Source organism: Scatophagus argus, chromosome 10 (assembly GCF_020382885.2).
Source record: "Scatophagus argus isolate fScaArg1 chromosome 10, fScaArg1.pri, whole genome shotgun sequence".
In the NCBI taxonomy this organism is placed as follows: Eukaryota; Metazoa; Chordata; class Actinopteri; family Scatophagidae; genus Scatophagus; species Scatophagus argus.
The window spans coordinates 5,463,026-5,476,641 of record NC_058502.1 but is presented as its reverse complement, the minus strand read 5'-3'; the positions used below and the strand labels follow the sequence as shown (position 1 = coordinate 5,476,641).

Below are 13,616 nucleotides of genomic sequence, written 5' to 3'. Positions count from 1 at the left end.
CATTACTTGAGTATTTACATTTTATGCAGTTTTATACTTCTACACCACTACACACATATGTTTTCTGTCTTTTCTTTTTAACATTTCCCTTTAGATTTAAAAGATAAAGCATTCTCATTCTCTCTTTGTTCATGTCTCTTTCTCGGTCTGACTCACACATCACCTAGAGATTTCCACTGATATTGTCTCGGAGAGTTAACTCACTCAGTGTTGTGTGTGTGACATCCATCAGCACCTGTACCACCCAGACCTTTGATTTTCCACTCAGGCATAATTTTTCATGACCACCTTTTGCTTGACTTGATTAGATGCAGAATGCAGTCGGTCCATTTGTCTATCTGTCAACTGACATTTTTAAACAAAGCCAAAGCTTTTTCCAAATAACTTGACATTCACATAAAATAGCATGCATGTAAACTCAAATAAAAACATAATCTAATACAAAAATAGAATGTAAAATAGTTAATAGTCCTAACTGACATCTGAGTCTCAATCTTGGTATGACTTTAAACAGATGCTGGTGATTAACTCTCCACTTCCCCATATAAATATCAGCTTATTTATTCTTAATTGGGGTGACAGCGATCCTCCCTGCAACATTTGTTAATATCCTCCAAGTTTAATGATGTTATCAAGTCTGAAAGTCAAGTTAAGTCACAGTCTCAAACGTGTATTGATTTTGTTAAGACCTCTTGTTGGGGATCATATGAAATACAATAGAGATATAACATATAAGAATAGGTTTACATGATATTAAGTTTAAATTTATTTTCTCAAAATAGTTTTTTTAAATCAAGGTTAAAGTAATTTATCACAGCATACCGTGTTACTGAAATTTGAGAGACAAGGTAGTTCAACTCAAATAACTGGAAAAAATACATCTGACTGTTAACCTCACAGATACTTATAGCTGACAGGGGATACTGGCTCCAACCAACAGACAAGCTGTTGAGTCTGACCTCTGACTTTTGCCCTTTATTAAACATGGCAAGAACTCATGTAATCTAGGAAGTCTTTCCATAACTGGAATAGGAAAGAGGAACCCAGTAGTGCTCTTACTAGTTATTGTATTTGTTGTGTTGACAAAAATGTTTGAATTTCTGTCAATACAAATAATATCTATTCTACTGTATGATAATGTATATAGGCATGCATTCACCAATTCCTGTTATGGATTTTTTTAATTCATGGAGTTACTGTTTCACATTGCATCTATCTGTGAAGCCACTGTATCAATATATGACTATGTGTCATATATGTCCTAGTGTATTCTTCTGTATATCATCAGACGTAGATGTTTATTTCGAGAAAGAGTCCCAAATCACCAGTTCTCCTAATCTACCTCGTGAAACCCAATCCTTTCCTCCCCTCCTGACAGAAGAAGATGGAGAGTAAAAGGGGAGTGATTTAAGAGCTTCAGGATGAAGCCGCCCTGATGAAATCATCCTATCAGCTCTCTCCTCCCTTCCTTCTCACTGCTGATTGGCTGAGTTGTAGCGGAAGAGGATGTCGGAACAGCAAAGATGTCCGCGCTCGTTTGAAAACTTGCTGTAGCCAAATCCCCAGTTTGGCAGCAGATCTGAGTTGTTTTAATGTTGTCACTGGTGACGACGTTGTGCTCAAGCAAGGATCATTCAAAGGAAATAAAAGGACTCCGCTACAAGAGCCAGACTTTTCCTTATTATCAGGTCAGCGGCTAAATGTGTTCACGCTAATTCAGAGCTAGCTGAAGCTACTGTTAGCTAGCGTGCGATACGAGTTAGTAAGTGGAACTATTCTGCGGCTGTTTAGCGTTGGCTAATGAACCGCTAATGAGAGGCTTTGTAGCTAAGTTGTCATTTACAGCTAAATAACGGTCAGCATGTTTATTTTTTATTATAAATTTCAGTATCACAGTGGCTGGGCAGTTTTGGGTTTGGAAACTCCTAGCTAGCTGCTAGCATGCAGTGTCTGTCAGAGTCAACAACAGCATTTAAGAGGGGAAATAATATTGAAATTTCTCACGTTATGAATCCTTTGTCGTGGCTTCTAACAATATCATGAAAACACTTTGAGGAATAGTGTTACAACTAGCTAATCTAAAGACCGACTTGGCACTGTTAAATGCTAGCTAACTTGGTGATATATAAACAGAACCAAAGCCACAGATTCATTTTACTGTGACAACACAAATGATCAGTTACAAGTCGGTGTGACTATAATGTCCAATCCTAGCGATAAATTACCCAAGGCATAAAGGACTCCTTTTTAAATTTCAGTTTCCAAGTCTTTGTAATGGCACAAGACATTTTGCTCTAACTCCATTGACAACTCTGCTGTTACTTAGCCTCTCCAGACTGCTCATGTTTGTGACTCGTTTGTCCAGTTCAAATTAATGACAATAAGTCGGCACAATGTCGCCGAAATATTCTGCACCCACTGAACAATATACGTTTAGTATTATTTTGGTGAAAAATGTAGCTCTTATGTTTTCATGCAGGCTGCAGTTTAATTGAGTGTTTGTAGTAAATGAAATTCTGATACATTATGTTAAATCTATCAGACTATGCTGTGGCTAGTAAATGAAATATTTTTTTGCTCATTTGTTAAATTATTCTTGTTTTCTTTATTTTCCTAATTTGTTTCTCTTCCTAGAAATAATGCTGATATCTGGAACTCATGTCGGAAGTCGTGTATGAAGAGACAGCCACGATGATTGCAGCAGGGGAATTGCAGTCGTTTGTCCCGTTTGGACGCGAACACTGCAGGAACCATCCAAATGCCTTCAACCTGCAGCTCAGAGAGCTCCAGCCCGCCTCCGAGCTCTGGTCGTCAGACGGTGCCGCCGGCCTGGTAGGGTCCCTTCAGGAAGTCAGCCTGCAGGAGAGAGAAAGGGTGAGATTTCACAGCATTACATAGTTTTTACATAATGGCAGTCATATTCTGTCTATAGGCACAAATATAAGCACATAAAAAGAAGAAAACCAGCAGTAGTGCACAACAATAAAATCAGAAAAGGTAACAAAAGGAAGTAAGGAAATTTTATTTAGATACTCTTTTTTTTTATTAAGGTGTGTAATTGGTTTGATACATGTTAATTGGCAGGAATGCTGGCAGCTTCGGAAAGGCTGTGTGGGAGTCAGAGAGGAGGATGTGGAGTTTGAAGAGGAGCTCTACACAGCAGGAACTGTGGTCGTCTGGAGCCAAGGCAGTCGGGCCCACGCCTCCAATGTGTACAAGGCCTTCACCGTTGACAGCCCGGTGCAGCAGGTTGGTTACCAGGTTTTGGTTTTTTTCTGTTTTTAGACTGTAAGCTACTGTGATAATTCATGGTGATTGTCACGATTGCGTGTTTTCAACAAAACATTTCTGTGAGTTGACTCCGCCTTTTATTTTATCTGCAGGCCTTATGGTGTAACTTTGCTGTTCCTCAGAACAAGAGAGACGGTAATCTGCCATTAAAGTCCTTTTGTTGTGAAGAGGCAGTACTTGTTTAAGTTATCCATTCTTTCTATTGCAGTTCAAACTGAAGATAACTTTAATGTATTTTTGCAGAGGAAGAAGTGGAGCAGACAGTGTGTATTGTCCAGAGTAGCTGTGTCAATGTTCATACTGTGACCGGGAAGGACTTCATCTCACCATTACCCTTCCAGGTGAGGGGGAGAAAGATGGCTGTGGGAGTCAAGACTTAAAAGGAAATTCAAAACATCTCCTCAGTGTCACCAATCTGATTCACCAACCTTTGGTCATTTCCTCCCTTGTTAGTTTAGTTTCCTTTTCGTGTAATTTAAAAAGTCCCTTGTTTCTTTTCTGCGTAGATAGATGCTTCTTGTGTTAATGTGTTTGTGTGCATCTGTGAGTGCGTACAAGTGAGTTTTAGTTGGTTTAGTGATATTCCCCAGGGCTGAACCATTGCCTGGCTAACCTATAATAAAGTGAATTTTGCATTGCTGACAATGGGAATGAACCACATCAATATCAGATGCCTTTTTGTGTGTGTGAGACATCCTTTCTTGTGTTGGTGCACATACTGAACTAAATTGAGAGTGTCTGTTTGTCTACATGCAGACTGATTTCTGATACTGAAAATGTGTTTGTGTGGGGGTGTCCAGGTATATTTTAGAATTATGTCTGTGTGTGTGTATTGGTCTCATTAGTGTGTTGCACAGCAACAGGAATGTAATTTGATTCAGTGATATGTTTTCCCACTGTGTTAAATACAATGTTGGAGGGCTGCTCAGAGGAAATCGTGTTTTCCTCCTGTGTTTGTTTCTCATGCTTGAGGCTTATGATGGTGGTGATGAAGTGTTGGATAGTTACTGTTGGAAAGGTTTGACACTGAGTCTCAATGATTGAAATAATTAAAGAGGCAAGTAGATAAGAGGCTGGTGTTTTTAGCAGCTAGAGCAAGAAAATCTTTGTGAGAGTCTGGGCAGGAAGCTTCCCCACTGCAGGGGTTTTGTTGACTTTAAAACCCACAGGGTGCTGGTCTCTTGTTGCCCCTTCAGCTTACTTTGTGGCCAAGAAGAGCATTTCCTCAGTAGACTGAATAAAATGTCATATTAAAAATCATTACAACTAAGGTTGCTGCAATTATTTTCATGTGATATTTCCTCTGATAACTTGATAGTTTGAGCTGTACAATGATGGAAAATAGTCCCTTATAGTTTCTTTGAGCAGAAAATGACATGTCCACATTGCTTGTTCTGTCCATGTAACAGTCCACTAAACCTCAGTTCACCATCACAGAAAGCTAGGAGAAATAGTAAATATTAAACTTTCCCTGAAAGTTCCGTTTACAACTGCCACCACGTGGTTAAAAAATTATTGCAGATTTAAAGAATTAAGGCCAGCCTTTAGGTCATGTGTCATAGGTCATGTGATTTCTGGCCAAGTGGTAGAAATGGCTTTTATTTGTGTACTTTATCATTGAAAACTCAAACATTGAAGGTGAACATTATTTTACTAAGTTGTTAAAACTGTCACTTCATATCTATGTTTGTGTCTCCTGCAGGTCTCAAATGCCTGGGCAACCAAGTTTGGACTTCTGTTAGAACGAAAAAGCACAGCGACTGATGCAAACCTCAGCCCCCCCGGGTACACACTTAACACTGCATGCTCATGCGCTTGTGCATACACAGGCTCATGCGAAGTGACAGCACATCAAAGCTCTAAAACTGAACAATACTTCTTACTTCTGTTGTGCCTGCACTTACGGTGGCCTCATGTACACACACAGAAACCCATTGTCATTTGCCAGGTAACTGAGGCATTGAATTGTTTTTCTCTACAGGGAACCTCTGCCAACAGTGTTCAGCATGCTGCATCCTCTTGACGAGATTGCACCAGTAGTGTGTAAACCTGCAGGTACGCACACGTACACACACTTTTCTCTCTCTTTGTCCTCTCTCTCTGAATTGCCTTATTCTGACTTGATTTGTATCTCTGCGTGCTTTTCCAGGTCTGCTTGAAGGCTCTCGTGTGCAGTATGCATCTGATGCCACCATGAAGGTAGTGTTCAGCTGCTGTCAGCCCTCTCTTGTTGTCTCCTATGACACTGTACAGGGAATACACTCTGTCTGGGCCCTGCGCAAGGTCACACCAGATGTGAGTGATCACACAGACACACATATACAAACAAAATACACAGAGAGTCTGTCTGTTGCTAACCTCCAGCCTCTGGCCACTTTCAGGAGCGTTCTTCAGTCCTGAGATGTCCAGCAGATCCGGTTGGCACACCGTTGGGTCTGATGGCATCCGGCTTTCTGACCTCTCATCTCCGTAATATCTCCCGCCTAGACTCCCCTGGTGGGAGTGGAGCACCCGGGCTTGGTCCTGGAACTGGAACAAGGTTGTGAAAGTGAAGTGTTGTGTGCGCATAAAGCTTCAGTGATTACCTGATTTCTCAGTCAATAGACAGACAGTTGGTCTGCAACTATTTTGGCAATTGATTAGTCATTTTTTTTAAAAAGAAAAATGCCAAGTGTTCTGTTGTTCCAGAATTCCAAATGTGAGCATTGTCTGCTTTCTTTGTCATGTGTGATAGTAATCCTAGTGCAGTCCTATATGTGCATTATTTTATATATGAGGTCTTTAGGTCTTTGGCTGTCACAGGGTCTTTATTATGAGTGCACCTATTATTTGAAATGTATGTATAGAAAAACTAGAAAAAAACCATAAAAATAAAACCAAAACCTCATCAAGACATCAATATAAATATGTAAACTTGTGAGGAAAAAAACAGTTGCAGAAAAAAAGGCAATAATAACCATAAATAGTTTTTATTTTGCATATCAACCCTTGAAAGCATCTCTACTTCCTGTTGTCTGATCTCCTGTTTGGTTTTCTGCTCCTGTGTAGTTGTGCTGTTGGCACCAGCTCTCCTCTCCACTATAGCGCTCTGCACAGCCACCAGAGCAGGATGACAACGTCTTCACCGAGTTTACACTCCCGTGTTCATTCCCCAAGTATATCCAACATGGCCGCCCTGAGGTGAGTAGAAACACTTAAGCAAGGGACATATCTGTGACACAGATATTCTGTACTTGTCTGTAGCTTTCTAGGACAGTTACGGGATGAATGAAAATCTCCTGTAATCATGAATTTTATAGTTGGTAATTTAGGTTTATTAGCATACATATGTCAAGATCAAAATATGTAAAAATGAAATCTGCTTGGACTCAAGATTAGCTATTTCAGTGCTTAAACTTTAGCTGTTGCCCACTGAACACATTTTGAGTTAGCACTGAGTTTTGCAACCGGCAAAGGATTTAAAGATTAAACAAACATAGAGCTGTTAGCAAAGACACAAGCGGTCAAAACCTTTGTCCTCTTTTCCCGTTGTCTTCTGTCCCAGCCGTGCCCACTCTCCAGGCATGGCGGCTCCGTCCTTTTCAGGTGCTGCTCGCTTCAACATGTCTTTCCACAGCCCATCCCCCAGGGGGCACCATGGCTTGTTACCCTCGCCAAACAGCACGGTGAACGAGACGATGTTGGTGCCAGAGATGGAGCCCATCGTGCCCGACCTCTGCTTGGAGCAGCTGTGGAGCGAGTCGGTCACAGCTGGCTGTCACAAGTAATTACCAGGACTGAACTCTACTGATAACAGATTTTGTTAATGGATTTACCAGTAAAAAGTACAATATAATGTTGTTTGTTTTACTCTTATTTTTGCTAATGTGTCTTTACGGTTTTCTGTTTGCAGGGAGATGAGCAGCCAAGCGTCTAAAGTATTCCTCACCTCTGACCTCTGTGAGAACCGCTACCTCTGTTTCCTGGTGGAGTCTCACCAGCAGCTCAGGTCAATACATTGAAAAATATGTGAAATGCTTGCACCATGTCAGTAGTATGCAAAGCATCTAAAATTGCCTCAACATTGACAAACTATGAAATGAAAATTATTTTAAATGTATTCATTAATTATAAAAACAATAATATTATTTTTATTTGTAATGCAAGACTGGAGCCATTCTGCTTAATAACTACTTTTACTTTTTTATGTTAAGTACATTTTGCTGATAATCCTACTTTAGTTTTCCTGAAGTAACGTATTGAATTCAGTACTAACAGAGTATTTTTAGACTTTGGTATTTTTACTTGTATGTATGTAGCACACCAGTCAGTAATAGTTTCAATGTAACTCTCTTTATCACTTTTTATGTCTCGTCATCATCGTCATCCTTTCCACTGGTTTCACAAGTTAACATTCTTAACTTTTTCACCGTATCCACAGATGTGTGAAGTTTATTGAGAGCAACGACACATCTCAGCTCATCTTCGTCTCGGTTACGACCATCCCTGCCAAAGATGCAGAGCCTCTGCAGGTACAGTACAACATTTTTGATTTATAAGATTAACAGAGTTTTTTTTTTCTGGGGCAGGGGTTGCCAGAACTCAAGGTTTCCCTGCAGGAAATGCAAGATTGCATTTTAAAACGGATGACTAATTTCATTCACTTCACCTGTCAGTGGTTTTAATGTTGAGGCTGATTGGTGTATAACCGTTAGTTAAACTTCTACTGACTCAACATGTTTCTAACAATAAAACTCTGGTTTGCAGAATATCGATGCCATGCTGGTTCTGGAGGCTTGTGGCAGTCTGGTTCTCTATACAGGAATCACAAGGGTAAGACTTGGCCACATTAATTCAGTCTTGCTGTCGATAACAATCACAACAGTTACAACATTTCTGCTTGGTCCTGTCTTGTTGTGTTTGTGTAGGTCAGTAAAGTGTTTGTCCTTGGCCTTCTGTTGCCCACCTTCAACCTGACCAACCACCTCCCTCACCTCAGCACGCCAATGGAGAACGTAAGCACGCCGGCAAACGCTGGCAGCAGACACCTCCAGAGATTGGATGAGGTATCAACTTGTGTTTTTTAAACATATTGTACTTTATACATTGATAGTAGTAGTAGTAGTTTTTTTTTTTCCAGTAATGCATTTTCAAGCCTAAAATAAACATGTAGGCTTGCAAAATTTGCGGTCAGGAAATTATCCCCCCAAAAAATTGAAGCACAGGACCTGTATTGCTTCACATGTCTTTTTTTTTTCTTTAAAGCACCTATTTAAGAATTCACATCCTGTCACTTCATCTTGGCCACAGATTTCATTTCCTTCTGTCTTCCCTCGTTTCTCTTCATGTTTTCCCCCTCTCCTCCAGGCTGTTATGCCCTCACCAGTGTCAGAACTCAGGGGGCCGAACATTAAACACCATGAAGCCTCATTTTTGGAAGATTACACTTTCCAACAAGCCACGCCTTACATCCATGCCTTACGAGACCCCGTCTGCAACAGGGTTACTCTGGTAGGTTTGTGTGTGTGTGTGTGTGTGTGTGTGTGCCTGTTTTCAGGAAGGAAAGCATTTTTTTTTTTACTTCTTGAAGAGTTTTTTTTGTTTTTTTATTTTCTTCTGGCAGTAAACATTGCAATGAGTGGTCGGACCTGCAGTTGCTTAATTATTTTTGTGCAATTTATGGTTTGTAGAAAAGCAATTTTGACAATAATCAACATGAACTTTATGTTGTAATGAAAACAGAACTGGACAGGATGCAGTCTGATGCTCTCGGTGGTTGAGATTGGATGGTAAATTATGTGAATTGAAACCACAAAGCACTGAGCATTTCTGTGTGTGTTTCAGCCTCCTGGCTTGGTCCTGTCAAACTATGAACACTCTGCTGCCCTGGAACTCTGCATAATACACACATTATGTGTGCATTGATGTGTCAGTTTGAAGGCTAATCATTTGCTAGTTTGAGTTTTCAAAGCACCAGCTGCTACCCTTGAATTGTCAGGTCGTCAATTTGTTTTCTGATCAGGGTTTTGAGGAGATGTGAACCGCTGCTGGATACAGTGTGGCATTTAAGTAATAAACAGTTCAAAATAATTACAATAATCTCCTATGATCACAGTCATTTTCCTCCCAAAAACACTTAAATGTTCACAGGTGTATTTCAATTCAACATTTTTTATACTTAACGCTTGCATGATGAATTACCTTGAAAATGACAAGATAATACAAAATGTGGCTTTACATTTACAGTGTTGCATAAATGTCCTTCACCACTGGATTGCTGCCTTTTACTGGATGTTTTTAGGGGAAGGGAGGGACAAAGATTCTGATAATAAAAAAGATAATCACCCAGTCGGGTTTTAATTGTGATCGATGCCTCAGTTTTTAGTTCTGGAAAATCTTTGTCGGATGATGTAAAATCCTGTTTCATGTGGATTTCATCTTCAATGTGTCAGCTGACCTTTCCTGTGTTGCTGAATATTTCACTTTAATCTGTTTAAAAATGGTTAGGATTTCTTATTTGCCTCTTTGCAGTACTTTTTTTAGAGTTTTAAGGGAAACTGTCAAATACTAAAAAACCTTTTGGACGAGCCACACAAATACATACATAAATTATATAGGAAAACACAGCTGTATATATACAGCTCACATTAGCATGGAGTCACCATAGGCCTTTTGGACTTCTGGCAAGACCCCAATCAGTAAAAACCTGTTCTGAGCTCAATGATCGGGGTGAATGGAAATTTAATCTGATGAAGAGAGTAGCAGCAGAAGTTTTCAGTCTTGTGTGATTCAGTTCCAGTGTTGGTGTGTGGTGTGCTTGAAGACAATGAATCATTGCGGGCACCAATTTATTTTTCAATTAAGCTGGTCTTTAGATTTTTCATCGCCATGTGGTAAACAACAGAGTAAATATTTGGACATGTCGCCGTAGGAAAAGAACAGATATGAATTATACGATTATTGATGGCTGAATTCTGGTTAGCAGGTTTTGGTGATTGTGCTTGCTGTCTCACTGTCAGGGCTCACTGAGACACTAAAATAGCATGAAGCCATTGCTAATTTATTAGTCACACTTGTGCTTTTCCTCCTAAAACAAGTCACAGTGTCTTCCGTTTCTGATTTTGGTTCCTGCTGCAGGTATATGGATTTGCTGCTGATTAGTTTATTGATACAGCACTCAGCTCTGCTTGTTGTAACACACAGGAGGAGTCCTGTTGTCTTGCGCTGCTATAAAACTGAACTGAAAGAGTATAAATTTGCGCACGATCTGAATATTTCTCTCTCTCTCTCAAGGAACTGAGCAATGGCACGATGCTGAGGATTTCTATCCCAGATATTGCTACTTCAGAGCTCGGTGAGAAGAACACACACACAAAGTTTTGTTGTCTCTTTCCTGTTCAGATGGGTGCAGAAAAAAACAAAGCACACAAACAGACATGTTTAAGACCAGGTACTGAACTTTTTGATCAGTAATGTTTTCAATTGTTGAAATTTGACACACACACACACACACACACACACACACACACACACACACACACACACACACGACTGAGTCAGGGCAGTTAGCATCTGGAAATTAGGTTTGAGAGCCCTATGTTATTTCATATAATGTTAATGTATTGAGGATGCCATTACAAGACACATGGACACACACACACACACACACACACACACACACACACGCATCCCCCTGATAATGATTAAGCCACTACAACAGTGAAACTTCAGTGTGCAGCTCTGAGAGATAAATCAAGATGTGCATGAAAAAAACGCCCTCTTGTTTCCTCGCCTTTTTTTCCCTTCAATATCTGAATGATTTTTTTTGTTTGTTTGTTTTTGGCTTTTTCTTCTTGATTGTCTGTGACAAACATGCTGATTCAAACTGGACTATAAATAAACATGACTAAACTCAAATCTTTATCATCTCCCTTTGGAAATTACTTTCACATAAAATAAAATGTAAATGAACCTTTTAGTAGCACATGTAAATAATTACCTACTAATAACTGCTGTGCAGCTTATGTGGCTGGATGAATGGATAAACGTATTCATCTGGGAAATGGCTCGTGTGGGAAACACAACCTTTTTGTTCCTCCTTCAACAAAATTCCAACCTCCTCTTAAACATTGCTCAGGTAATGTGCTTGTTTGTAGATAGGGGTGGATGATGTGGCCAAATCTTTTATCACAGTATAATTTAATTTTCCACGTGTAATTTTGCATTACGATATTACAAGTTTTAAGATATAATAAACAGATTGGCAAATATTTTGTTAATACAAATCCCCATTAAGCAAAATCTAATTATCTTCTCACTAAACACATCCTGTTGGATCATTGGATCCTGTTGGATCATTATTTGTTGCAAAACGCTAGCATTCTCATCAGGGATGGTTTCTGCTAGTTAGTTTTTTTTTTAGATCCAGACTGTGAAGTCTGTGAAGTTCTTCTTGGTCTTCCATAGTTAGCATTTTCATGAAGTTGCTTGTACAGTTTTCCATTCTGCTGCTTGAAAAGTTTGTAAATGACTTGTTACTCTCTAGACGCTGGCGAAGAAGCTTTATTTTCAGTCTGGCTTTATGTTGATAACCAAGTACTTAGAGTGGAAATAGAATAGCTTACTAAGAAATAATGGATAAGCATTAGACTGACAGTATGTTTTATTTTCAAGCAGAGGTTGTGTTGTTCACTACTAATGGGTTACTGGGTCTGTTCAGATCTCAACAATCTGCTCTGGCCATGAACCTGAACGTATCTTAATCTCCTCAAGCTTTTGTTGAAGCTGATTTTGTTTCCTTCAGTATCACTGAGGTGTGTGTGTGTGTGTGTGTGTGTGTGTGTGTGTGTGTGTGTGTGTATGTGTGTGTGTCTCTGCCTGCCTTATGTCTGTCTCTGCCTTTATATCTCTGCCATGCGATGCTCCCCATTATTTAGTAATCGATCCCACAGACAAGGCCTCCTAATGAAATGGCATTTATCCACCTCTTTCCTGACCTTTCCAACTCTGGATGTCCAATTAAGATGGCCTGGTGACGTTGATTAGCAATCTGATTGTTCAAAGTTGTTAGGAGACACAGTAACACTAATTACTGTGCTAGTGGAAGTTCTTTTTTAATTTCCTCTTTTGTGTTCTGTTGTTAAGTAGAATAGGATGGGCAACATTAAAAAACAAAAACAATAAAACATAAACAAAGATTAATTGAGATTTTGAAAGTTTCATTCGTCAAATGGAAACAAAAGTGTATTGAGTGCTATGCTTTTACCTTACAACGTTCTGGTCCGGTAGTCGTGTATTTGTTTTTTGCTGGAAATTACTTAAACTCAGCTCAAGCTTGTTATCGGAGTTAAATAACTCAAAACGTCCAGTGTGTTGATCCTAGAATGTTTTCCTGTGACTTTACGATTATAAGGTGCGCAACAACACACATGGTAAAAATCCTGGGTAACTAAGAGTATTTTTCATGGAAAAGGGAAAGTTATCAGGAAATCCCACATCTGGAGTCCAGGTGTAAGCTCTAAGTGAGCTTAAAATGTTCCTTTTACAAATCCTTTTTTTTACTGTTACAAAGTCAACAGTAGAGAGACAACAGGAAATGAGAGGGGAGAAAAATGTGGAATGACAACTGTATGGTTGTATGGCAGAAATAAAACTAGGGATGTTGTGGTTTATAACCAGCATCTTAACCCTCCGGGCCATCAGCACACCTTCTTACAGAGCCTTTTCAAAATAAGAAGAAGTAACTCAGTACTTACTTTGACAAATGCACCACACAAACTTAACATTTTTTTCTTTTAAATTTAGTGTATCACTTCAGAACTCTTAAAATATATCAGTAAAAATATCATAAACTGTTCTGTTTATTGGGAAGAAAGGAAGAAAACCTTTTTGTAAAATTTGTATTGTGCTTTTTCTTCTCTGGTTCATTTCAGTGAGGAAATGCCTTCAGGCGATTCGTTTCATCCTGCCCAAAGATGCTGCCATGAAGGTTTGTGGGCTTGAAGTCTGGAAAAACACTGCAAAAAAATCTCTTTTAGAGATCTGTGAACAGACCTTCAGCTTGTTGGCGTTTTATTATTTATTGTATTTATTGTTCATTAATACCACGCCTAGAATTGTGTGATAATGGAGAGATTACATGTCAGGTTGGATAATTTAATCAATTCTGTACAAACTGTTCCCGTTTTATGATGCAGGTGTTGGTGAAGTGGTATAACATCTACAACGCTCCCGGTGGTCCCAGTGCTCATGCAGAGTGGAACCTGTTTGTCACCTGTTTCATGACTCTGATGGGCTACAACACTGAGCGCCTCACCTGGACACGAAACGTGAGTGAGCTGTCAAAG

General features: G+C 39.5%; 1 protein-coding gene across 3 annotated transcripts in view; it reads left to right on the top strand.

Annotated features, from left to right (window-relative positions):
- The first annotated feature begins 1,483 nt into the window (after window positions 1-1,483).
- The window catches only part of anapc1 (anaphase promoting complex subunit 1), a 44,379-nt gene continuing 32,246 nt past the window's right edge, over window positions 1,484-13,616 (top strand). Inside the window, exons 1-19 of one of the 3 annotated variants that reach the window (XM_046401815.1) lie at window positions 1,484-1,688; window positions 2,635-2,874; window positions 3,085-3,249; window positions 3,384-3,426; window positions 3,535-3,632; window positions 4,994-5,076; window positions 5,273-5,346; window positions 5,441-5,586; window positions 5,673-5,830; window positions 6,340-6,471; window positions 6,836-7,054; window positions 7,184-7,279; window positions 7,712-7,802; window positions 8,038-8,103; window positions 8,199-8,285; window positions 8,638-8,781; window positions 10,564-10,624; window positions 13,203-13,258; window positions 13,467-13,598. In XM_046401815.1, coding sequence (XP_046257771.1) covers window positions 2,659-2,874; window positions 3,085-3,249; window positions 3,384-3,426; window positions 3,535-3,632; window positions 4,994-5,076; window positions 5,273-5,346; window positions 5,441-5,586; window positions 5,673-5,830; window positions 6,340-6,471; window positions 6,836-7,054; window positions 7,184-7,279; window positions 7,712-7,802; window positions 8,038-8,103; window positions 8,199-8,285; window positions 8,638-8,781; window positions 10,564-10,624; window positions 13,203-13,258; window positions 13,467-13,598 — 2,067 coding nt within the window. In that variant the 5' untranslated portion in view covers window positions 1,484-1,688; window positions 2,635-2,658. Of the gene's footprint in view, window positions 1,689-2,634; window positions 2,875-3,084; window positions 3,250-3,383; window positions 3,427-3,534; window positions 3,633-4,993; window positions 5,077-5,272; window positions 5,347-5,440; window positions 5,587-5,672; window positions 5,831-6,339; window positions 6,472-6,835; window positions 7,055-7,183; window positions 7,280-7,711; window positions 7,803-8,037; window positions 8,104-8,198; window positions 8,337-8,637; window positions 8,782-10,563; window positions 10,625-13,202; window positions 13,259-13,466; window positions 13,599-13,616 lie in introns of all 3 variants that reach the window. The other 2 variants (XM_046401814.1, XM_046401813.1) reach the window with 2 other exon arrangements.